Source organism: Oenanthe melanoleuca, chromosome 8 (assembly GCF_029582105.1).
Source record: "Oenanthe melanoleuca isolate GR-GAL-2019-014 chromosome 8, OMel1.0, whole genome shotgun sequence".
Taxonomy (NCBI): domain Eukaryota; kingdom Metazoa; phylum Chordata; class Aves; order Passeriformes; family Muscicapidae; genus Oenanthe; species Oenanthe melanoleuca.
This window is the reverse complement of record NC_079342.1, coordinates 28,718,708-28,744,880: the sequence shown is the minus strand read 5'-3', so window position 1 is coordinate 28,744,880 and position 26,173 is coordinate 28,718,708. Positions and strand designations below refer to the sequence as shown.

The following is a 26,173-nucleotide window of genomic DNA, read 5'->3' as shown; positions in this document are numbered from 1 at the left end:
TCTTTAGAAGAGAGGCAGCCACATCTGGCTTTGGGGCAGACACATCTGGCCATATAACTGAATAGAAGCTGAAGAACCTTTTCTTATCACAGAACTCTGGTCAGGAGCATCCTCAGTGCACACAGTGAAAATCCACCTGCAGCTTCCCAAAGTCAGCACTTGGGCACAGGAGCCACATCTAATTGTCTTCATATTCCTCTTAAGCATTTTAGCTCCATAAGACAGAACAGACAAGTGACACCAGGAATGAATTTCTATTTTTGACTTAGAGAAAAGCAGTGATCTGCTTCCCAAAAGCACAGCAGCCCATGAGAGCAGCCACACACAGGTGAACTTCCTCAACAGCCCTGAAGAGCACTGAGAAGAGAGGGCTACACAGTTTTTAGCCTACATAAAAGGCAACACTTACGCAGAAACGATTTCTTCCCCGCTCACAAATTTTGCATAGGAAACTGCCTTGCGGTGGCCTTTGAACACCATGATGGGCTGCTTAGTGTTGCGAAGGTCATAGTAGTGTACACAGTGATCTGGAGATAAGGAAGAAAAGGGGCAAAAAATTTAATCAGTTTGGAAGGATGCATGGAATCTGTAATAATCACAACAGAAATCCTTCCTGCAGTGTCTACATTTCACTTCAAGCCCTATCTAGGATAAACAGTCTGTACTACAGCAAAAGAGTCTTTAAGCAGGCTTCCTAAAACAGCCCCAAAACTCATTCTTATAAGGGTTCCTGCTCCCTTTCAAAGCATCAGGAAGGGAAAAAGGTGCATTTGCATGTGTGTCCTCCCGCAAACCCAATGTATCTGTAAACCCCATGACCCTCTTCAAGTCAGCACCTAAAAGGACTCTCACCTCTTCTGCCTGCCTTCTCAGCTCCCTGCCCAGCCACTCCAATTGTCACTTCTAGTTCCCAGCCTTCTTATTTTCCTTCCTCAAGCTGTCTCCTCTTGGAAAATTGTTGAGGAACCCAATGGTAAAAACTCAGTCTGCTACTTACACTGGATTGTGGAAAAACAGGATTAAATTTATCAAACTTGCTTCTGGATGGATAACCTTCCTACCTTTGTTGTTTGATTCTCTCCTCTGACTTTATTACCAGTCAAGAAAGAATTAGCATTTCTGCTAATGAGGGAACAGACTAAATTCCAGTTCACTTTAAGATTTAATTCACAGATGTGCCCCAGTGCCACAACCATATAAAAGGGATCACAGCAGAATTAGAGATACGTTTGCTTTTCTAAACAACTAAATGTCAATTCTCAAGAAACTAGAAAAACAAGAAGAGAAAACCTCATGAGACCCAAGCCCCAGACACTTTCCCAGCTCAGCAAGGTTAATAAACTTCTTCCTTCCCAACTTTCAGCCTTTAATGTTGAATTTCATTTAACCACCTGTGCTGGTTTTGCATGGAATTCATCTAGGAAGAGGGCACACATACACACACACAGAGGCTTTTCTCTATGAGAACTTCCTCTGTGAGTTGATGAGACCAACTGGAAACTGATTCAATAACTGACAGCCTGGAAAACCAATTAGAGAAGCTACTTCACCTCCATGAATCACATTAGTAAAAGCAAGAAAATGTCAGGAAAGTTCTCTGTAGCTTCTGTGTGTTAAGCAGGTAACACTGGCTCAGCCCAGCTCCCTCCCACGGGGCCCACCAGGCAGGGGTGGGCTCGGGAGCCGCGGGGCCCCTCGCTTTCAACCAGGGGCCCTGGTGGCCAGGGGAAGGAGAAGCTTTTGCTAAGATCCTAGTTTCCCCCTCCAGCATGGCCACAGCTCGGCTGGGGCCCTGCTGCCGTCTTGGAGCAGCCATGGGGAGGTGAAGCCCCCCGGCTGCCCACATGGCCTGGGGGAATGCAGCTGGGCTCTGTTCCAGCTGAGCCCCACCACGCATTTGCTTGCTGGGCTCTGTAGTTTCATCCAGCCTCCCCAAGCATTTCTATAAATCGTGGAGAAAACATGGGGGGTTGAAGTGTTTGAGAAAAGGATTCTTTGCCCTAAGGGAAAGAGGTATCTCTATTCTAGAGAATGAGGCATGAACAGAGAAATTTGAGGAAAAAAGAGATGAAGAGAACTTTTGCTTTTGAACAGCTTACCCTTAAAAGTAATACCCCATGAGTTTGACATGACCCACAAACACAGCTTTGGGAAGGCTGTGAAGATGGGAGGAGACTAAACCAAGACACTACCCCTTGCTATTCTGGAAACACAGGAAGGGAAAGCCAGCAAAGGCCACATGCATGGGAACCAAGCTGGATATCTCTCTCACTGAGCAACCTGTGATACCCAGACATCAGCTGAAATTTGCTCTGACCATCCTCCCACTGAAATAACATCTCAGTGGTGGAAGCTTATCACAAAGATTACACAGAAATGAATTTAAATGCCAATAGCTACATCTATTTTTGTATTTGCACAGCATTTCAAAGGTCGGTCTTGTCTTCTATACAGCTGAGAGACCTGCTGTCTCGAAATCCCATGTGATTTGAGATAACCAGGTTTACACCAATCAAGCTACTGCAATCACCATCAGACCAGCAAGGGGAGCTCCACCCCCAGATTAAGGAGCTAATTGGTGGCCATGGCAGGACAGGGTGGAGACTGTGTCAGAAATACCTCCAATGAAACAAGGTGGGTAGGCAAGTCAACTTCCCCTCTCACTGCTACGAGCACTTTACTCTCTGCAGATGACCAGCTCAGAGGTTTCTCCGGATAAGCAAGGATTTCTGCCTCTCTTCCTCCTCAAGGTGTAAAAGCAGATGCTTCAAGCAGCCACACCAAATTTTCTCCACCACTTACACTGCCAAATTAATCTTATGTTAAAACACAACAGCTATTGCACCCCTTACTATCTGCAATGAAGCTGCTGTGCCCTAAGCACTCTTCCAAACAGCTCCTGTGTCTTTAAACCTCTGAAATATTAAACCTCCAAACAATCAAAATTCCCAGTGTGCTCCTACCATTTAGGTATTTTAATTAGCTTTAGAGCAACATGATGTTGCAATATGCTTATTTTAAAATGGGTTAATTTTCTAACGAACTTTGAATTAAGCATCAACACACTAACAAGATTTGGGCATCTTAGTCTCTTCTACTTCTCCGAAAGCTGGAGCCAAAAAACTCCACAGTTTTTCATCTATCTAGCAGACCTGTGGGAGCTATGAAACAGTTAACTGGCAATTGTTATTTTAACGAATTTTGAGCAAAATTATTCTAGCAGGGCTTTTTAGTAGGAATCAGTTAGTGGATAAGCCTTTCAAGTCTCTTTTTGCTTACAGTTTCAACACTGTCCCATCATTAGGGCACCTTTTTGAGCACCAGATTTTATCCTTCAAGAAAGTGGCAGGGAAAGGGATACCTGCAGATGGCTGCATGTGAGCAGCTGGAGCAATGCAGAGAGGAGAGAGCTATAGCAGGGCAGACAAGTCTATTTGCAGAGCAGAGCCATGAAGTTGCATTCACCTTCCAAATATCCCAGTAAACAGCTAAAAGCCTTGCAGCATCTGGCCCCAGCACGGCTGTGCCACTCAGCATCAGCAGGGCAATCAATCACTGTCTGCTCTCATCACAACGGGTCTGAGGGAACCAGCAAGGCCAGTGGGTTCTAAAATTAGTCACTTAATTATTAATTGATTATTTCAGCAGACAAAGTGTTGGTGCCCAACTGAGTTTTAGTTTTTTGTTTGTTTTTTTTTAATCCAATTGAAGCAGCTATTTTAAAGTAGATGTATGAAGACAAATGCTCACTGCACTCATTAAAATCTGAACAGGTGGTCACATTTTACAATTAAAGAGATACTCTCTCTTGCAGGCCATACAGACTTCACAAAAAACATGATAAAAATGCCATCTGCTGAGGAAGTAGAGCGCCCCAAAGTGAAGCTAAATGAGAAAAATACAACTCCCAGGTACCCCAGCAGAAGCCTTGCCTGGTGAACTTTTATGAGCTGAAATGTCTGGGGTGGGTAGCATCTCTGGCACACCAGTAGGTCCGAGGAGAGGTGGCAGAATGCTCTGGGAGGCTCAGAAAATGAGCTTTTCCCAAGAGACAGCTGAAGATGAGGGAAATGGAGTGGGCAATGAGAGGAATCAAACATGTCCTGAATTCCACAAGAACTTATCAGCTCATCCAGCATCCTAGCACTGACTCCTGCCCTCAGCATCCCTGGTAGACCATGGAGCATGCTCCACTGCTAACTAGCAACACCAGGGGCAATTGCTTCGTTTTCTCCTCAAAATGAACATTAGTATCAAAATTCAGCTAGTTTCCACCTCAACTAGAAAACTCACTTAGAACAAGTTCATCTTAGAATTCACATTTATAGTTAAAGCTTCCTGCCCGCTCAACCCTTGGGCAGCAACAGCTCCCTGCTTCACCTTTTCTTCTGCATTCAGGCTTAATTTAAATATTTATGAAATAATGGGAAAGAACATGTATCTATTTCATAACAAATTAAACACTCCAGAACAGTTCTCATTTAGTTCAATGTCACTGCAGAAGCTGAGCATGACAGAATCTACTGCTACACCTTCTGAATTCAAATGCTTGCTGGCAAGTAATTTTATTTTTTTTTATATATATTTTTAGGTGATCTCAGAAGGCAAAAAGGACAGCTAAGCTCTGCCATTGCTGCTGAGGTGTCTGACCACAAGCCTGAATTTTTAAATAGTGCTTTTCCATTACGCTCAGCTTACTTCCCTTAAGACACTGCTGCTTTTGCCTTTGAGCCATCTAGTGACAACTAATAAAAGAATTCAGACTTCACAAAACTTCTGAGATCTTGCCACCTCTTCAGTAAATACAACCCGTATCAGCAAAGGATGGCATCCCTCTCTGCTCAGCTGCTCATAAATTCAGAAGACTCCAGCTGGCAGGAAAAGGGCAAAAGAGAAGGATGGATTTGTGCTGAACAAGGTAAAGGGATCAGCACCTCCTCAGTCTCAATTTTCAGATTCAGCTTGGTTGCAGGGGTGGGGATGCAGTAAATAAGCTGATGATGTGGTTACATAGTCATAGAAAAATCACATTTAAGAACTTCTAAAATAAGAGAATTGGAAATTGCTAATGGAGCCAAGCAGCATCGTAGGTAATTTGAGTTGTTTAGAAAAATGGAACTGATCTTGGATTTTTAGTTGTTAAATCAAAAGAAAGAAAAAGACAAAGTCTGTTTTTGCCAGAAGTGATTTTCCTTACCTTTAGACTTGTTAATAAAATTTACAAAACTGCTGTTACCAGCAGGCTTTAGGTTCAACACCATCTATTGTAAAGCTCTTACTGTGTACTGATGAGCAACAGCTCCACAAAAAGCAGCAAGGGTTATAATAGGGCGTCACACAGCAGCAATTTTATCTTTCACTGAGTACCAGCAGCACACACAAGGCAGCCACACACAAAAAACCAGAGAGCAGAGCAATCCCACTCTCCAGATAACATTCATCTTCTAGGTCATGTGTTTCACCCACCTTCACCATGAACATTAATCAGCATCAACTAATTCACAAGACCCCCCCCAGGCTTTTTTCAACCAAGAACCACTTACTTGAAGGAATATCAAGCCAAGGACAGCAAAACAAAAATTCACCTGCAATGCAACAGTTTTATATTCAAAGGATGTAACCACTAGAAAGCCCCAAGAGCTGCATACAAAGGTTCTGTGGCTCTCCTCTGGAAAACTAAATTGCTGGAGAATCAATGCCCATTTTTCTTATTTCAGTCATTTAAAAATGCACATTTCTCAGCTGTTCAATATTTAATTATTGATCCATTAAAAAAATAAGTTCTTTACATTATTTGGATTTCTCAGCACTCACAAACTTGAGAATAAGGGGTGTTCCTTGTTCCACAGCAGATAAATATCACGGCCAAGAAGATGCCCATATTCAGATGCAGAGCTGTCAGGCAGGCAGTCAGATGTTAATTAAGTGGTCTGGTAGAAATATTATTCTGTGATCAAGGCACATTTTGGACTTTTTTAAAAAAATACAATACATCTTCAATAGCAAACCTAAAGGTCAAAATAATTCAATGCATTAATGCTCTGGCTGCAGCCTGCAGTCCTGCACACCTTGTGCTACAGATCTTCTACTGAAACAAAAGCTTAGGCTGGAGTAGAATCTTTAATGTGATCTTGTGCTTCTCTGACCGTGATGGTCTGACTTGTTACATCCAGTAACTCATGTCCTCAGCTCATGATTGCCCCATCTTCATCTGTCTGTTTTCCTCCATATGAACTTTAAACTTGGATCAAAGCTAGCTTGTTTTCACCAGTGAAACTCTGTAAATCAGCAGTAATAAGAGACGTTTATAGTCGGAGGGACTGTATTGAAATGACTTATTTAACAAGACAAACTGAGTCACGGCAAATTTGGTGCAAGATACCTTTGCTTGTCATCAATTAGATTATCCAAGGTAAAGCAAAAGAAAAGCAAAATAAAAGGATATAAAACAAGCCCACAAAATTGTTTCCATCAGAATAAAAGAAGATAGACATGACTTTGTAACATTTCAGTTTTATGTCCATTGTCTAAAAAAAAAATTATTTCAGAGATCCTGGTGGAAACCTCCATCACTCAAACACTGAAGGGGTTAGCTGAAATCCAATTATATATATTTAAACATCTACCTACATAAATTGATCTTTCCTTTCACTCAGTTTTCCTCTGTATACCAAGCCTAAGCCAGATCACTCAGTTTTCAGGGCTCTGAGAATTGTTTCTAGACAACCTGTTGCAGGAAAATATAACTACATCCTCGTGCCTTGAAGTGTCCCAGAGTATAGTGGTTCAAATCAAAGCTTGCTTTGAGTGTCTCTGGGTAAAAAGGAAGACTACTCACTGTTATTTCCCTACATTATATGTTGTGAAAGAAGGGATAAGCCATCTTGATTATTATTTGCTGAATGCAGGTAAGACATAGAACAACAGAACTTTAGCTGGGTTCACCAAAAGTCTCATTTTCAGCCAAGCTTAGTGTGATTTCTTGATATAAAAAAGGAAGCTTGCAACCACAAAGGTAAAGTCTTTGGCTCGACTAAGAATGGAAACAGGTCAGGAGACTCACATGAAACCTCAGTTTTCAACAGGATAATTTTTTTTTCTGTTAGGAAGGAGAAGGAGGAAGGAGATAAAAAGGAAAAACATCTTGATTTAAAAATAAATTCAAATCACTGTTCTTCCATTTAGGACACTGAAGATGACATGGCACATTAGAGTACCTTGGTCCTCAGAGAAACCTGAACAGGGCTAGGTAAACAACACTTGAGGAAAGGCAGACAGCTGCCATCAGAACCCAACCTTGAAAATTAAATGCTTGAAAACACGTTTCCTGAAATTCCAGAGGAAATCTACAAAAGCCATCTACATAGCTTCAGAAATACTTACAGACTAACTAAAAAGCCACTAATAAAAGAAGTGGAACTTCTCCAGTGAATCTTCTACGTACCTGTGCACCAGGAAATGGAGCCTCCCTGCCAAAGCAGTGATATCAAAGGCTAGTTGAAAGACAGCTTAGAATGTAATTATGAAGAAGCTCAAATGAAACTTAATCCTAGAAAGAATGCAATTTCTGTTAGAAATAATTTTTGCTCAAGGGCCTTGAAAGTCATGGAAGACTGAAGGTTGCAAGGGACCTCTGAAATCCAGCCAGTCCAACTGCCCAGTCAAAGACAGGAAAACTGCAAAGTCAGATTCAACTTCCAAGTTAAATATTTGTGTTCAAGATTTCTACTCAGTCATGCTCCAAGCATTTCCAAAGACAATTCTATAAACGCCTCCCTCAGCTGTCTTGAAAGTGCTCTTATGTCAAAGAACGAGGGACGAATTTTAAAAATACAAACTTGCTTAGGCTATTTTGCTACTGACATAAACACAAGGCATTAGCCCACCTCTCACATTATAGAAATAATATTTAGGCTGTGTTTTGCTGCACAAGTTTCTGGCTTCTCAGATTTTTCAGGTTTTGTCTATCTATGACCACACAACACGGGTGGCATGAAGCACTGTCAAACAACTTTAGCTCTCCTTTAATTCACTTTTTTTCTTACTAGTGAAAAAGGAAATGAACAGCTCAATTTTAATTGCTGCCAAGCCTGTAACACCTAACAACAGTATTGCAGATCTTCATGTGACTCAGGTGGTTTTGTTCAGAAAGTTTAGAGTGGAGCGTCCCCACATTAAAAGCAGATTGCAGTTTGAACATCCGTATGTGGGTCTGGCTGTGGAGAGAAGACTGGGAACATAGGACAGCTGAACATTCCATCTTAGGGAATAACTCAACAAGTGAAGCTTCATGCAGAAACACCCTCCTCCCCACAAAAAATGGTCTTTATTACAGCAACAGAAATGCAGGGTGGCACTTGGGCATTTGACAAAGAATGGGGAAGAAGCCTTCCAGCCAACAAAACACTATAAAGAGATTTATTTCACTTGAGAGAGTAATACTGGGATGGGATATGATCAGTGCAGGGTTTGGGCTATCACAAACCATTTCTCTGAGGGAAGACAGTGTGATACTTTCTACTACATAAAAGAAATAGATGCTTCAGGAAAAGAAAAGAGATGACAATGCTTTAGGGATAGGAAAAACTGGACTTGAATTCATAGGAACAAAGCCCTGCACTAAAAATTAGTGCAAGAATTTTATGAAGAAGAAATTAGATAATATCAACAACAGTAAGTTGACTTCAGTGCCCTCTGTAAAAACCATTTCCCTTACTGAAAAGGCAAGAGATTAAAAATGGGTTTGATATAGCCTGAAGAAAGAACTGTTGTAGACAAAACTGTCCAGAGCATCTTGCTGAAGAATGAAGCATGCTGTTTTTCTCTTGCAGCATGACAAATCACATGAGGACCAGACAGCAGAAATTAACCCATGTCACCTCAACACCTCCCTGCAGAACACTGCAGCACAGGTAAAGCTAACTGGTATTTTTTTATTTTTCCTGTTTGTGCCTTCCCTTCCAAAAAAGCCCCAATAAAGCAAGAAAAAAATTATCCCAACAGCCATTATCACAGACACATTAAAATGTTTGCTGGATATGGCTTTGTATTCACAATTTTTTCTTCTAGCAGAAAATGCAAGTGCTTTGTTTCTATAACTAAGAAAATTATTGATTTGATGCATTTGCTTTTTCCTCTACTTTTCACCTGGAGCTTCCTTTGCAGTGAAGGAACAGTTTTTCTCTGAATAACCATCTTCTGCAGCCCTGGAGAAATCTCAGCAATCTCTTCTAGAAGCAACACTCTAGTCGACAGCAGCAAACTGTGCCCTTATTTTGTATTTCATGTGTGTGTCCAAGATGATTTGGGATGCGGTGCTTCATTTATATTTGCTCTCAGAGTTCTATCTAGACAAGTGGTCTCTCGACAAGTGATACCAGACTCCTGGGGAGGTCCTGCACACCCCATCTACATAGGTGTCAAACATTCAATGGCCACCCAAAAAGGGACTAAACTTGAGAAAAGCATTCAATACATATTTTCCCTGCAGGTGAAAACCTCTGCCGTGTACTCTAAAAACAATACAAGATTAAGCAAGGTCTTTATGATTCATTTTGCTGGTGGCAAAATCTCAAAAAAAACCAAACAGCTAAACCCTTTAAAGTGAGGAAGCCACAGAGCCCATGATGCTAGCGAGGAGATGAAAGGAAGTTTCTAAAGCAGAGGAAGGCACATGGGTATTTGGAGGCGACAACTTAATCTCATTTTCCTACACTGCAATACAGATGATGGGTGAAAGCCTCCAAAAATTAGATTTAAGGAATCCAGTGGAAATTCAACCTCAAAAAATATACTTAGAGAATTCAACACAAATCCAGCCCAGTTTTCATTTAAACAAACAAAGAACACAGCTTTGAGAAGAATAAAAATGACTAACAGTTTAGTAAACTGGATGATAAAAGGAGCACCATGAGAAAGATCCAATCCATTAAAACTGAAATAAGGAGTTGAGGGTTAGACTGAATGTCTGGTAGACTCAGTTTAATCTCTGGCAAAACCAACAGCACAATAAGACCCTTCTACTTTTCCTTCTACAAAAGAAAGGTTCAGGGATGTGCCAGCACATGGTTTCAGGTCAGCAATTTAAATATTTTGACAGAGCTCTGCAGGCAACACTATACCCTACTTCAGCCAGTGATTTCCATCTCTTACTCACACCAACTGTACTATTTTTTTAAAAATACATACCAACACTAGCATTCCTCTAAAGATCTATATCTCCCTCTGCTGAACAGATAAAGAGAACACCAGCTTTGATGGGAACGGCCAGCTGGGTTTATAACCTTTGCATTCCACGGATTCCCTACAGCTTGAAGTTACAGATGACATTTGCCAGGTTATGGATAATGGTCTTTACACACTTGGGACACTTTGTAACTGACTTGTCTAAAGCTTTTGATACAGCAGCCCATAAAGCCTTCGCCCTAAATAACTTGTCTTGCACTAAGGAGAGAAGGAGGAGACATAAAACATTAGATATTAATCAGCTGAGAAAAGTGCTCTGATGGGAGAGTGGAACAAAACAGATTTCTCTAGAACTCTTTTGAAACTTTGACCTTTATGGTTTTAAAGACTTATAGCAATTTCTCACAGGAGTAAGGGATAGGTGGTTACTGTGCAATTCAAGGACTGCTGTCTATCAGACTGTTGGAGAAACATAACATTCAGTACACACAAATAAGATTTACTAATGCTACAAAACTAATGAAGAGAGCAGCAGTAATAACCTGCAGCTCTGGAAAGAATTCATTCTTTACATCTGAAGGAGGAAAAAATAGTTATGCACTGTTTAGATGCAACATTAAATTATGCTCCTAACTCAGCTTTTCTCATTTAGTATGTAACATGCAGAACTCTATATGCACTAGTGCCTGTAAGCTGATGTCCAAAATCAATTTTATAACAACTAGAACATGTGAAGAATTTCAGATTCCCTGAAACCACACATTCGAAGAGGTCACAATCATGTAAGATAAGGGTTTGAGGTGATACAAAGAATGGATGTAAACAGGAACATCCTCCCTAAGATTTTAAGAGTGCATTTATGAAGCAACAGCTTTCAAGTTTCTGTTGTATTAGCAGGCATCATACAAAGAGAACCAAACAGGTTTCAGAGCCATCAAAGCAGCTCTAAGGAAAGGAAAGTGCAGGCTCCTGAGAACCTGAGTTTGCCAAATTATCAAACCTGATTTTAGACCAGAACTACAATTTGTTTCACTAGCCTGAGGAGATATTAGCCTTCTTAACTAGGTCCTGGAGATGATGACCTGATTCATTACCTAAAGTGACCTCACAGCAGACTCCACTGGAAGAGAGGAAGACACTAAATATAGTGTCACAATTGCTAAAATCCAAGTTTCAGATAAAAAGGCTTAAACCAAAGGTATGGTGGATTATGCATACAGGGAAACAAGCACAGGAAAGCATGTGATGATACGCAGGTATCCAAGGTGGGAAAAAAGCAACATACCCTAACTAGGCAATAAAATAAGTAACATGAAGAGCAACTGGGTTTGCACATGCATCTAGTCTCACTTCCTGTCATCTTCTTGACATTTAAATGGCTAACAGGAATCTTACTGAACATTCAAAACTCTACTCTTAAAAACTCATGTGATGTTAGATGCTCAGACATTATGAAAAGATGCCTCTGAGGTGAGAGCCCACAATACACTCACCAGTTACAGATTTTCCTGCACAATGTGACAATCTACACCAGTTAGTATGGAAGCACAGTACCCAAATAAAAGGCTGGAACAGTTAATCTATGCACCAGTCTGAACAGGAGAAAACACAGGAAGCCATTATAGAGGATGCCACTCCAAAGAGCAATTCTTTTGAGTGAGCTACCAGAAAAACTGCAGCTTTGAAAACTGTTGAGGCTGGAAAGCATTAAATTCTTAAGGGATACAGCAACAGTTAGCAGCAAGAGCAATTTGGCATTCTGAGAAAAAGATGAATGTCAGAGTTGTCTATCTGTTCCTGAATTCCAAGGCTCATTTCAAGTTAAATTTGAATTTCGTCACATTGACTAAATGACTTCTGTGCCAGTTGTTAGACAAAATGTTCAGGAAAAGAATATTTAAGCAAATAATTAGCACACTCATTTCAGCTAATGACAGATATATAATTTTCTCTAGAGAATCAAATTGAGCTTTTCAAGTTCATTTTATTAATTCACTTGTTACTGAAGTGCGATGACCTCTGGGATAAAGTTAGGAAACTCCCAGTAGATCTCTATATTATTACTCACTATTCATTGCAAATGCTTTATCCAAGACAATTCACATACCATTTTTTCTGTGCAAGTAAAAAAGTTCTATCAGCTCTTAAACTCTTAAGGCTTATATGAAAATTGCACATGCAAGACATCCTGCACACTTTTGAGAGGTTTCATGTCCCTTTGTGATTTCCTAGGAAGCGGTGGCAGGAAGACACTGCCTGGCTGATCTGGCATCATCTCTGATGTGAAGGAAGAGAAAAACTACAAAGATCTTAAGTTTAAATAACATGGTATAGCTGCAGTTCTTCTCACTGTCAGTCCCAAGAAGAAGTACAATGTGATCTACCTACCAGAGCCAGAAAGACTGTCTTCACCAGGACAGCAAAAGGCTTGGTTTAATATCTCACCTTAATTTACATCCCAGGGTCCATGAAGAAGGACAACATGTAAGTCAAACCTTCAAAGATGTGCCCTCACCTAAAAAATCCCAGTAAGCTCAGTGTTTCCACAACAATAAGTGCTTTGGGACAGAAATATGATCACAGTCATACTGGCCAAAAATACAGATTCCTCTAAACAACCCTTGACTGACTGAAGTGCGGTAAATGCTTTCCAATGCAAATGCAATGCTTTCCTTTGCTTCAAAATTTCCTTTGGAGTGAATTCTGGAATGAGTTTGAATTAAAGGTGACAAATGTGCACTTCCAAAATGCAGACCTTGTCCCCTACTTCCCTTGCCAACAGTCTCAGAGATCATGGACTGGAGGGAGGTTATCAAGTATCCTAAAATGCAAAGACATACTGCAAGTAAAATCCTATCCAAATAATGGGCAAGGCCTGAACTGCTGCATGCCACTTTGCTTTCATCAAGGTTGAATTCTGAGCACTCACTGCTATGAAGGTTTGCATAGGTTTGAAAAAATACCTAACCTTTGTCTGTGCCTTTAAACACTGAGCTAAATGCATACACTTGAGGTAATCTTGTAGCTCAAGCCCAAGGAAACTGCCTAACTCCACCCTAAACATGTCACATATTCACAAAAATAGATCCTTTCTGAGTCACTGCAGGCTTTCAATAGAACACACTACTCACCCATGAGAATCTATTAAGGTAAGACCTTGCTCTCAGCTGGAAAACATTCATTCTCTTCCTAAAAGGCACACTACATTCTTGGTCATTAATACACCATCATTCTTCTTAGCTGAGTGACAAGCCAGGTAAGTCACCCAGATCTGGGACAGTGTGCAAGGCTAACTCTACAGGAAGATGTCTGGAGAAGAGAAATCACCGCTCCAGTTACTGCAGCAGAAAAATCAATATTTCACTGGCCAGGATAGTCTCCAAAGTGGCCCCACTTGGACACCAGGTATATTAGAAAAGTAGAATGATGATGATAAAAAAGACACTTTTGACCCTGAACTGTAAGTGCATCAGGGTGATGCAGAGACCTTAAGGGGTGGGGAAAAAAGGTGCAAATGCAAAAAAGCTGTTAACACAACAATAGGATTCCTTCATAATGCTGACACTGATCTTCAGTATCAAATTAGTTTTGTGATCATTTAATGAAGAAAGAAAGGTAGCACCGTTCAAAACCAGAATGAAACATCCTTGTGTAATGCTAAAGATGGTGCACAGGAAATACCTTTAAACAGCCTGGAAAACGTGGGGAAGGGCAAAATCACCTTCAAAGGAAAAGCAGAAAGTGGGGAAGGGATTAAGGAAGAGAGAGAGCTGGTAAGAGAGGAGAACTTCAGTATTAAGAGCAGACCTCATGTTCACTGAGGGCTTGCCCCTTGTTAGCAAATCCTGGCATTGATACAAGCTGCCAAAAGCCTGTCTGGGGCTGGCACTGGTAGTCAATGGATCAGAGAATAACGTAATCCAGAAAAAAGGCAATTCACTTTTGACCATGCAATTTGTAGTGTGAAGGAAGAAATGGAAAAATAAAATATGGGATGTTTAGGAGGGAGTATGGCATCTCCAATGCACATAGTCTCAAACTCTGTTGCTGTAAGTAGTAAGATCAGAATCAATCAGCACCACCTCATTTTCCCTGCCATGGTCACTTCATCTAAACCAATACTATCAAGATCTTGTTTGTGACAACATAGCAAAGGTGTTTCAGAGATTGATCAAAACTAACACTAATGCAAAAAACCTTAAGTTCTGGAAATGTTGCAGCTGTTCTGTTGCTATCCCCTGTTCATTTGTATTTCTCCACTGCTTGCACTTATTTTGAGAAGCTTCTGGAGAGGAGATTGTCTCTGTCCTGCATCTCTGCAGCCCTGAGAAACCTCCCTCAGCCATCAATACAACATGCTAGATTTGTGGGAAAAAATACGGGGGGAAAATACAGCACTTGAGGAGATGATGCATCTAATATCATAGAAACTTCAGATTTCTGAATTCTTACATAATGTATGGGAAATAAAAAGTCAGTTGTAGCTGCTGACACTATTACAGCATGCTGGGAATAAAACATTCCTACTATCAATAGCTACACTGAGCTCACTGGAGTTAGCAGACAGTCTGATCTCATCCTGACTGCACAACTTTGACATTCCAGCTGCAAAGTGCATGATGCATTTTCAGCCTTTAGTTTTCTTTTATAAAGCAGGGAAACAGTGCTACTAGAAAATAGATGGGTTAAGGACATCATTGCTATTACTGAGGCAGAACAATAATAACTTCAGCCATGATTTATATAGTTAATTTCAGGATAAAACCCTATCTGTTTTTAAAAAGAGGAAAAGACCACAGAATGACCTGATTTTGTATTTGGCAGTGATTATAGTCTATACTGGACAATGTTTCAACTCAGTAAGCATGCAAATAGAATTATTTCATTAAAGTAAAAGATAAAAGGGGTCTTTTCTTCTTTATGTGCCCTCTCCACTGCAACAGATTCTATCAGGCTACAGCCAGACATACCAGCTTCTCTCTCACCTGAAGTGCTTGATTTTAAGTGAATTACTTCTCAAACCAATATCCATTTCTCTCTTCTAGAGGCTCTATTTCTAGTTTATTGCTCATCTGTTCTGTTTTAAGCTACCCAAGATAATTTTTTTTTGCCATCTAAAGCTTCAGAGTGAAGAGTCCAGAAAAGAAACATATATATAATCCATATTAGATGCTAATCCTGAGATTTGCTTTTATAGTGGCACCTAAAGCTTGGTTTCCTACAGCATCTGAAGCCAACTCAGTGCTCTCTACTAAAGAAGAGTGTTCCTTATGGAGATATACAGTCTAACAACACTTTTAAAGATGGCTATGTTTAAATCAAAACATCACAGCAAATCCTGTGACAGAATCCCTCTATTTCACTCACTGTGCCACAGGTTTCACAGCCTGACTTTGTTTCAAAATCCATCCCTACAGTCCTTCAGTTCCCCCTTTTTATTTGGCAATGCAGCATGTAGACTGGGTGCAGGTGGAAATGTTTTTATTAAACTCAGATCTCTGGCTCAAAATTCCCTACAGAGCCCTGAAGCTTCACATGAGGAGCAAAGTCAGACTGTGAACCCTGTGCTGCCTCAGCTCACAATTCATACCACATATTGGTAGATCTCTAAGGGACTGTGGTATCTTCCTTACAATTTTTCTGTAAAAGGGAGTTTTAAAATTTGAGAAGGCAGAAGGGTACCACTCAACCTTTCACCTGTGCAAAATGTAGCATCATGGGCTTGGTGACCCAATGGCCAAAGTATTACTAACAAGTGAGAAGAAATGTAAGACGGGGACAGGATGGAAAGGACCTTAAGATGGTCATCCTATTTCTGCGGTGAAGGCAAGTGAGGAACAGAGCAAGTGAGGCAAGCGAGGATCAGCGCAGAGATGCTGATCTAGCTGAAGTATCTGATTAGGAAAACCCACTTCAAGGAGGCATTCTAAACAGATGGATACAAGTGGGCAAGATGCATTTGTCAAGGGCAGAGAAGAGCTTTTTTTAAGCAAGGTGTGAAAGAACTGGACCTTATGAAAAAATGCTCCAGCTTCATGGATGGTTAAATTAAAAGAAAATTAAAATGTTAACCCTGAAAAAATTTAGACTTCCAGTCAAAATTACATTGCTTAAAGAAGTTATGCTGGCTTTCAGCTATTCTGCACACAGAAAAAGGGAGCTGAGATGTGTATGTAATTTATTAATAGTATAGTAAATCAATTCACTTCTTCCTTTTATATTTCAATATATTAAGTCCTAACACTTCCTCCCTACCCATTTTATGAATTGCTTACCTCATCCAGTCTTAAGCTCTCTCTGTCTCTCTCTCTATATATATACACACAAAAATATGGACAAATGTAGCATTAAGTTCCATCAAATCAGCAAATAAAATGAGAACATATACAGAAACAGCACTTCTGTTTAAATACAATACAAGACTGTGTGGGGCATGAAATGCTCAGAAGTCTTGGCTCTTCTATCCTTGAATAAATCACTAAGTAATTGAAGCAGTTTTCAAAATGTGAAAATCCTCTTGGCATGTGAGCAAGCTAAGGCAGGGCTCAGACAGCTTTCTAAAATTGCCTACTACACTGATCACTGAATTAGTGTTTAGTGTTGTGGACTGCTCATTTTTATTCCTACTGAGGGCAAACAGGAGCAGTCAAGTCAGTGTGCCCAGTTCCCTGCTCTTTTTTTTAGTACTACTCAAGGAAGTCAGCTTTGACTCTTCCTTTATTAATTTTATAGCCTATGTGACAACTCATGCTATTCAAAAGTTATGTTCCTTTTTCCACAAACTAAATTAAATTATTAAGCAAGACTAGCTGAAGCTGATGGAGAAGAAAAACCTCTGTCTCCACATTAAATGTGACTTTTACTATGTGCAGTATGAAAGTAGACACTAACTCATTTCTTTGCTCCGATTATTTTTTTAGGAGTTCAGAAATAATGCCTTTAAGATTCTAGTATTTCTTTTAATATGCCATTTTTCCCACATGCATTTATGGCTGAAAGATCAATTAGAATTCCATTGTGGGAAGTAATTTCCATCATTTCAATTACCCCATGTAATTGTTTCAGAAACCATAATATCAATCAAATATCCATTTTAAATTTTATTTAGAGATTCAATTACCAAACACCAAGCAGATGTAAACACTTCTTTCAGTACATTACCATTTTACCCCTCAGCATCCTCTAAATCATAGAAACACACATGCAGTCCCACAAAACTTTTAGGGCTTCCTAATGCTTCTTGCACAACACAATTGCTGAAGACAAACCCAGTCTTGTTGGACCTGGGTGTGGGGATAGAGACACTCCCACCTGCTCCTACCCTACATGCCCTGCAGCTCCAAAAACCTGCCTTGATTTATCTGTGTCTTATCCTCCCTCTGCCTTTTAAATGGCAAGGAATCCCAGTTACCTATTTATCAAGAATCCTGTTTCATTGTGCTTTTACAGGTATATTTTAATCAGTGGCCGATCCATTCGGAGCTAGTGCTCTCATCTTTCCCTAGAGCCTCTCCCAGGGAGTCCCTCTCATTCAAATGTTGCTAGTCGGTATTGTCATTCAACTATTTTTACATGTAATTCACTAAACTTCATAGAGATACCTGTCAAGCAAGTCAGTACTTTACACTCCAGCTTGAACCAATTTTTTGGATTCAAAATGCAAGTTTATTTTTTGCCTCCTTAGAGTTACAACCAAAGTAGAGCCAGCCTGGAAATGAGAACACCTGAATGAAATGGCAGATCAGTGGTTGCAAGAACGATCAGTATATCTCCTAGAGTCCAGAGAGAACAAATGTTGTCAGAACAACTAGTTACAAGTGCATTAAAACTCCCCAAGGAGAAAGCAAATGCAGAGTCGGTTAAACATTTATAGGCACCTCTGAGTTTTAGTTACTATATGCACAGCACAATAAAGCTTCCTCCCAAAGCAACACCTGCTCTGCTCTCAGGTCTTTGTGTTATCACCAGGAATCATCTAATCTACATGAATAAAAGGCTCATCGTGCCTTCCCCACTGACTACTTCAAAAAAATAAAAACATTAACAGCCATCTTTGCCCAGGCTAGGAAAACATGAGCCCACCCACAGGGACTGTAGCTGGAGCTACAGGAACATGCACAGCCGCAGCTTTACAGCACGCTTCAGGTAAAACCAGTTAAAATTCTCAGTATGGCTTTGTAGTATTTATAGAAAAATATTATAAATCAGAAAGAGCAGCTCTCATCATGTTAACACATTGAGACTCCTGCAGCTGAGCTCCGCCTGGTTGCCTTAGTGATCCCAATAAACACACTGTGTGACTTCTTTTCCTGCCTTATCTCTGATCAAGGCACCCAAATAAAAAAGTCAGGCTGGGGAATGACATTGACACATCATTGTGGCAATTAGGAAGTTTTACTCAGAGACATTTTAACTGCAAAGACACTTCCATGTAGGGCACAGCAGCCAACCTCATATCTTTGGGAGGAATAAGGAATAAAGGAAGGTAGAAACAATATCTGTTTGCCCCAGATCCCTTTTACCTACCTGCACAGCCAAAAGCTAGGTGATACCTAGAAGATGGGCTGAATTTGACACAACACACGTTAGCCTTGGCCTCAATGCTTGCAACTGAGTTGTCCAGGTTGGTAGACCACAGTTTCACTAGAGAAAGAGAAAGAAACACACAAATAAACAAAAACCAAAAAAACATGAGCTTCATCTGGAAGGCTTAAAATCTAGTTATTTCATGAATAAGATTCTGGAAAGCCTCAGCTGCTAACGATTTAGTGAGTCTAAAGGGTCAGTTGTCACTGGAGATTGCTAAATTTGAGAATATTCTCAAGTCCACATTGCAAATATTCCGCCCACCTCTCTAGACACAGGAGATGCCAAAAGTGCCTATCTCACACACCTGAGACCATCAGAGCAGGTGACTAACCACATGCTATAATCTCAGTGCTTAAGGTTATTTCAGTGCAGATTCATACAGCCAAGGACAGGAAGGCTTTCATCCTTTTTTTTTAATGTGTCCCTATGCTGGGATGCAAGAACTCCATGCTCCACAGCAAAATTGCTTTGCACAGGATAAATATACCTAATTGTATGTACAGCAAGTGAGAACAACTTGTTTTATTCTTGAGAAACTGGCACAGCCAGGAGAGAAATCAGTATGCTAGCTTTTCTATGATGTAATAATCCCTTGGTACAAGAACTTGACTGTTCTGTGAGAGTACCACATGAACACTGATTAAACTACGTGCTAAAAGGAGCTCTTCCCCCAAGCACTCCAGTGCTTCAGACAATGACCAACAAAAAACACCAGAGCTTTTCAAAATACAGCCTTCTCCACCTGCCAGAAATACTCCAAGCACCATTTAACCTTAAGATGAAGAGTGCCAGGTGCTCCTCACATAATAAATCGATCTTATTATTAAAAGCTAAACAACGCACTGCCTTTGGCCCAGACAAAAAAGAGCAGATTGCCATCAAGCCCCACTGATGCCTACAAGGCAGGAAAGGCTCAAATATTCTCTCCTCCCTCTTTTCTTGATGAGTGGATCAAGCTGTACTTGAGTATCGCAATCTGAGGCTGCAAGAAGAGTAAGCTGGAACCAATGTTGAATATGCATTTGCTGCATGAAGGGTTAATCCCCTCAAGAGTTCCCCTTGAGCTGCATGGGCTTCTTCAGATCTGTGGCCAACAGGTCCTCCAGTTTTCTTACTGACAGATCATTTTGGAGGTGAAGTGAGCAAAAATGGCAAAACAACAGGAATCTTGAAACCCACTGTGATCAGCACATGAGAGATCAGTGGTCTTATGGTGTTTCCTCTACCTTCTAAGGGGTCCTCTGTGTCACCTCTTGGTCAGCATTTCCTAGGGGCTTTAAGGGAGAAGCAAGGTTTGGACATGAGCTATCCAAGGATGTTTTAGAAGATGAAGGAGGAATGAAGGAGGAATACTGGCAGGTAGGTTCCAGTGCACTATTTAATAGTACAGCAAGCAACAAAAGGAAAAAGATTGGGCTGATTCTGACCATACAAGGATGGAGAATACAGCACTGCTCAGAGCACACCAAGAAATCATTGCAAGTACAGCACTGTGTGGGTATCTGGCAGCTGCCTGGAACCATCAGAAAGCAGCACACACAGACACCAGCAGAAATACAAACTCCAGTGGCAGACTCTATTTGCCAGATGCATTATGTAAAATTCAATGAAAACAGCACCCAGCCTGAGGTTGGTTTTCAGAAATAAATCCATTCTCATTGATCAGAGCTATTATATTCGCCCTAAACACCTGGCTACATTTGTAAATGAAAGAAAAGCTTTTGTAAGCATGGCTTAAGAAGCTCTCTTCTCCCAGGCAAGACTGGATGATAAAGCTTCTCCACCATGTTCTGCATCTGGGGGTGGAGGGGAACAAGGAACGAAGCAGGGAAGAATTTTGTAAAATAAGAAAATATTTACATTTTGCTTATATGAACAGACACCAAGAGATGAGTAGTCCAAGTTCTGGTGGCAGTAAAAGCCATGAAGTTTATGGATGAGATAAGAAGCAAATAAAATATGTTTATGAGAGGACAGTGTCAGCAGACAACACCACTTCAACCTGAGGAGTGTGAGGCGAGTACATGATCTCAGGTTCAGACCAATACTCCGCCAAAAACTAGTATTAAAACTACACAGGCTTTTTTTTTAAGCTTTCCACCCAGGTATCTAAAGCTGCATCCAAAGCAGCCAAATCTCTTGACACCCCCCCAAACAAATGGCCATCTGGCCCCAGCTTTGTAGCACAAGCTAATTGAGGGCTAGGTTTCAGCTTGGCTCCTTTTTTTCATTCAAGCTTGCAGGTTGTAAGTTGAACCATTTGATCTGGTGTAGAGACAACCCATGTGCTCAAAGTCATAATATTCGTTACAACTGACAGGCGCAGATTAGAGCCAGCAATTTCTGTGATCTAACTGCTGTGAGATATGCCAGGCTCCAATTATATCTTAGTCAGTACCATAAAAAGGATAGATGGGACATATAACAACACATAATGAAACATGTCAAGTTTTACCTAGAACTGCCCATTATTGTTTAAGAAGAACTGACAGGTTAATAAAGCATAATTCATAAGGGTAGAGTTTATTTGCTGTAGCTTTCATCGGCTTTGCTGAGGTCGAGGCAGTAATTATACAACACAGATGTCTTGGTAACATCTAGAATTGTGTTGATGAGACAAGCAACCATCTGAGATTGACATTTTCTGAAACACATGTTCTCAAAGCATATTTTCTCTTATTTTGCAGCTGCTGAGAGACATCTCTATGTGGCCAAATATCTACCCCCCATCAGAGTATTAAAAATGTGTCCCTGGAATAGTTTTTTCAGTTTAAAATGTTTAGGTCTTTTCAAGATGTTTTTTTTTGGTTGGAGCTTTACACCAAATGTGTAAGTTTACAAATTAATTTCCCATGCATCATTTCTGTGTCTAAACACTGACTAAAAGAGGTAGAAGACTGTACTACAATAGCTGAAGATGTTGATGTTCACGGTTGGTATGCAGAGTAGGGATGTTTCATCCAGCCTGTCACTTGTGAATTCTTATCTGCTCATGTAATGAAGAGCCTGCTGCTACTATAGAAAAGCTCTAAGCCAGGAATAATATCTTGCTACCAGAAAACTCATTTGCAGAGATTAGCAGAATCCCTAACAAAGGAGAAAGGTGCTGAATTGTTCTGCTAGGCAAAATTTTGGGTCCACTGCTTTGTGCAGGCGTCAGGAAGGTGGTGTGAACTGATGACTGTCAGTAGGCAGTGACTTGCAGGGTACTCCTTGCATAAGGTACAGTTATTATATTGACAATAAAGTCTATCAACATCATCTTGACCTCTTCAAGACAATTCCACCAAATGAATCCAACAACCCCAAAAATCTCCAGAAAATTACTGAAGTTTTAGCCAGAGAAATGACCAAACTGAAGGTTCAACTTGGTATTTTGAGAGCAATGAATACCTACACCTCAAGTCAACAGAAGCTGAAGGAATGAAATATCAATAAAAATTAAATCCCAAAAAATCCTGTGGAAGTTGGAGGAGCAGACTCTAAGCTGCAGTTCTCAGGCCATTTCCCCGCTGTAGAAGGCTTTTCTTTTTTATTTAATGAAGCCAACTCTGCATATCTGTGTTGCCTTGCTGAATTAAGAGGCATAATAAAAAAAAATAGCTGCAGGACTGGTACCAGGGTCTCATTTACTGAGGCAGCATAGAAATTACTTTCCTTAGATGCAATAAGGCACATGCTCGCATTCCTCCTTGCCATGAGATAATCAAAAGTAACTACTGCTACAAACTCAGAGTTCTCAGGGGTGCCTGTTCTATCCCACCTCTCAATACTGAGGGATAATGAAGGAACTGCAGATGAAAAACCAGGACTCTCTTCATATGAATTTATCAGTGCTTCTTCTATCTTCTTCAGTTTCAGAGAGCTTCAAAAACAAAGCCAGAACAGGAAAACACTTGATCACCCCCAAAAAGGCATCCATCCCAGCGAAGACATATTCTACTCACAGAGCATTACAAAATATTTCACTCTCCTTCATCTGCTAACTTTACCATGGCCATAAAACTCCACCCACAGACAGAACTGACAGCTGTAAGCCATTCACTAAGTGTACTAGCTTCTGATACTTTGATGGCACCATTTTGCCTTCACAAAATTAATCTCTAAGAGCAGAAGTTCACCCTTTCCTACTTACAGGAGCATCACAGCTCCTGCCATTATTATGTGCATAAAATAATTTAAATTAAGACCCAAACTCCTTGTAGAACAAGTAAACACCAATTTTGCTCACTGCTGTCTAGTTAGAGCATACCTTTGGGTCCCTATAGACATACTCATGTACCTTTGCCCCTTGAAAAAGAGAGGGCATAACAACTGTAGGTAACAGTGAAGGATTTGTACACACAGCAGTCATTCTAAGTACAATAATGCTTTCATGCTGTCATTATCTGCTATGAAAGTAGGAAGATCTTCCACAGATAAGCATATTCTGGATTATCTTCATCTAACAAGATGGACAATAGAAGAACCTGGGGCCCAAGAATGCTGCTTCTAATTATAGGAGAATCACTTGCTGCCTAATAGCACTCTGTTAGCATCCCCTTTTGCAGTGCCTAAGCCCTGGCAGAGAGAGCTGAAAAGCACAGATTTTTCATTTAAAATCACCTTGTCCAACACATGCCTATTTTCAAAATTAGCTTCTGACTTGAAAAGACCGAGAAGAGACAAGCAGATACACAGGCAAGCAGGAATAACTGGCAAAGCTGTCCCTTTTTTTTGCTGGCTTGTCCTCATCACTTGACAGGGAAACATGATCCTTGTGCTTTGTGGGAAAGAATGATGAGATTAGCTCCAGAAAGCCCCTTGTGGCCTCAAAGAAGCAGAGAAATAAAATAGGACAGGAAGAGTAGATAAAAGATCTTTCCTGCCAGACACGCTACCTGGCCAGACATATATTACTGTGTATTAAAACTGAGCAGAACTCAACCAAACAGTCATGAACATAAGCAAAAGGATAAAATAAGATATTTGTCATGAGTGTTATCGTTCCCTCACATTTAACCCTTTCAGTGTGATTATCCAAATGGAAGGCGGACACTACAACATTAACATGGACATTTTGCTGCTATTGCTCTGTACCTCAAAAACTTCTAAAATCTGTGCTAAGACTATATTTGTCTCTAAAGGGCTCTTTATATATGCAAATCACAGGAAAGTCATGGTAAAAATAAAGGATAAAATGTTCCAGTGCAATTTTATCCACCAAAACCCCAATATACCTTCAGAAGACCTTTGTAAATTGAAATGCAGGTTATGTGGATCTGCAGGCTTTATTGCAATTATTTTTAAGTAACCAGTACACTTTTAGAGACAATTACTGAAGAAGTGAACTGTTAAACTGAAGACAGAAGCTCTGCTTGCAGCTGGGCTTTGCAAAACTGGACACCTCATTAACATGCTAATAAATGCAGATCTACCTGGCAGATCAGCTTTTTATATGCATGGCAAGAGTGGGGAGCACTGATGAAGAGGCTGTTAACTTACAAGGTGAATATTCACTCCAGCTGCATTAAAGCACATCAAAAACACACCTGTCTTCCACCAGAAAAGGAAGGGGAAGTGTATTGAAAACATTTTAAACACGCCTTAAATAAAAAGTAATCATTAAAGTTTTGTAAATGGAATTACCAGCTTCGGGAACTGTAGCGACAAGGGGAATGGCTTCAAACTGCCACAAAGCAGAGTGAGATGAGATATTGGAAAGCAATTCTTCCCTGTGAGGGTGCTGAGGCCCTAGCACAGGTTGCCCAGAGAAGCTGTGGTTGTCCCATCCCTGGAAGTGTTCAAGGGCAGGTTTGACGGGGCTTGGAGTCACCTGGGATAGTGGAAGGTATCCTGCACATGGGCAGGGGCTGGGAAAAAATGAGCTTTAAGGTCCCTTCCAACCCAAACAATTCTACAATTCTGTGATTGCCAAATGCAATTGAGGAACATTAATTTCTTTTGGAACAGCATTTAAAAACTTTTTGAAAGGGGGGAGCAACTTACGAAGTTTAGCACTTATAAAAAAATTAATTTATCATTTCAAAGCAAATCATGAAGAGCTCTGTCCAGAGCTCTATCTGCCTATCTGGGAGAAGTGATCCCCACTGATTAGGAAAGGAAATTTTAAGCTCTTGCTGTTAAATAACTCTGATTTGATACTGTAAACATATTACAGATAAAACTCTCATTCATTAGGGATGAAGAGTACTACATCTCACTCAGTGCTATCCTCTTCTTCAGGAACTTCCTATATCTTCTTGGAGGATGAACTTTTTTCCCCCACCATGTGGTAAAGGGCTTGGCCTAAGGGGGTCTCCAAAAGTGCTTTGTAAAAATAGACCCTGGAGTGTGGGAGGCTGAGAGCTACTCCCAGCACTCCGATTCAGTCCACCATCCAACTCCTTAAAGCTCCAAGAAACACAGCCTTTAACATGCAGAGCTACAGGAAAAAGAGCAGCAGGCATTTTTCAACTGCTGCTGTTTTACTGACAGCCTCATTTTTGAAATATAAATACATTCTGTTCTTTTGAAAGGCCCTGAGGCTTTAACTCAACAAGTTTAACTAATGTTAAAACACATTTTGGTGTGTTTGGAGTTCAGGAGAATGTTAGCTGAGAGTACTTTACACAAAAAAATGTGAAGCAAGAGATCTTAACCCAAATAAAGCCTCTCCTTCTCTAAGATCCAAATAGTTGAGTAATATCTTGCCACACTACCACAGTAATTAACAATACTGAAGGCAGCTAAGGAATCAGCTACTTGAAGTAGCACATTTCTTCCAAAGGACTACATAGAACCTAAGTCTTCTGCACAGATTGAAATAAAATAGTACCTTTGGCATCATCAGAGCCTGAAGCCAACAGCTTAGGGTCCATCAAATTAAAGTCCACACTCCAGCACCTTTTCTCATGCTCCTGTTGAGAACAATATTGCAAGGTAGTGAGTTGTAACATGATAAAACAGCAAAGGGAAACACATGTTTGGTATAAATTGTCAGCAGAGGCCTCAAGAGAGAAGCTTACAATGTTTAGCAGTTTCTAAAAAAATATATTTTCTCCCAGTCAGACCATCTTATCAATATGCTAGACATGCCAGGAAGGCAGAAAAAGCTAGAATGGCTTTTTTAAAAACTAAAACTGACTTCATTTTTACTTGGAAAGAAAAAAAAAAACTTTTTCATTAAAAACCTGTTTTTGCAGCATGATTTGACTGGCTGTGGTTCCACCATGTGCTGCTGCTTATCCTAGATCACACTTGTATCTTTCAATATTAATTAGCAACTTTTAAGTATCACCCATTACTGACAAGATGCCCATTTCAAACACCTACTCCCTGAAAGCCCAGGAAATCTTTACCTTCTCGTTGAGCTATTAAGTTAATCTCCTGGTGTCTAATCCTCTGTTTTACCACTCAA

General features: G+C 40.3%; 1 protein-coding gene across 8 annotated transcripts in view; it reads right to left on the bottom strand.

Annotated features, from left to right (window-relative positions):
- The window catches only part of COP1 (COP1 E3 ubiquitin ligase), a 131,050-nt gene that overhangs the window by 35,992 nt on the left and 68,885 nt on the right, over positions 1-26,173 (bottom strand). For all 8 annotated transcript variants that reach the window (XM_056497511.1, XM_056497512.1, XM_056497509.1 and 5 more), the window contains 3 exons: positions 25,592-25,673; positions 18,712-18,828; positions 410-527 (listed from right to left, as the gene is read on the bottom strand). In XM_056497511.1, coding sequence (XP_056353486.1) covers positions 410-527; positions 18,712-18,828; positions 25,592-25,673 — 317 coding nt within the window. The remainder of the gene's footprint in view (positions 1-409; positions 528-18,711; positions 18,829-25,591; positions 25,674-26,173) is intronic.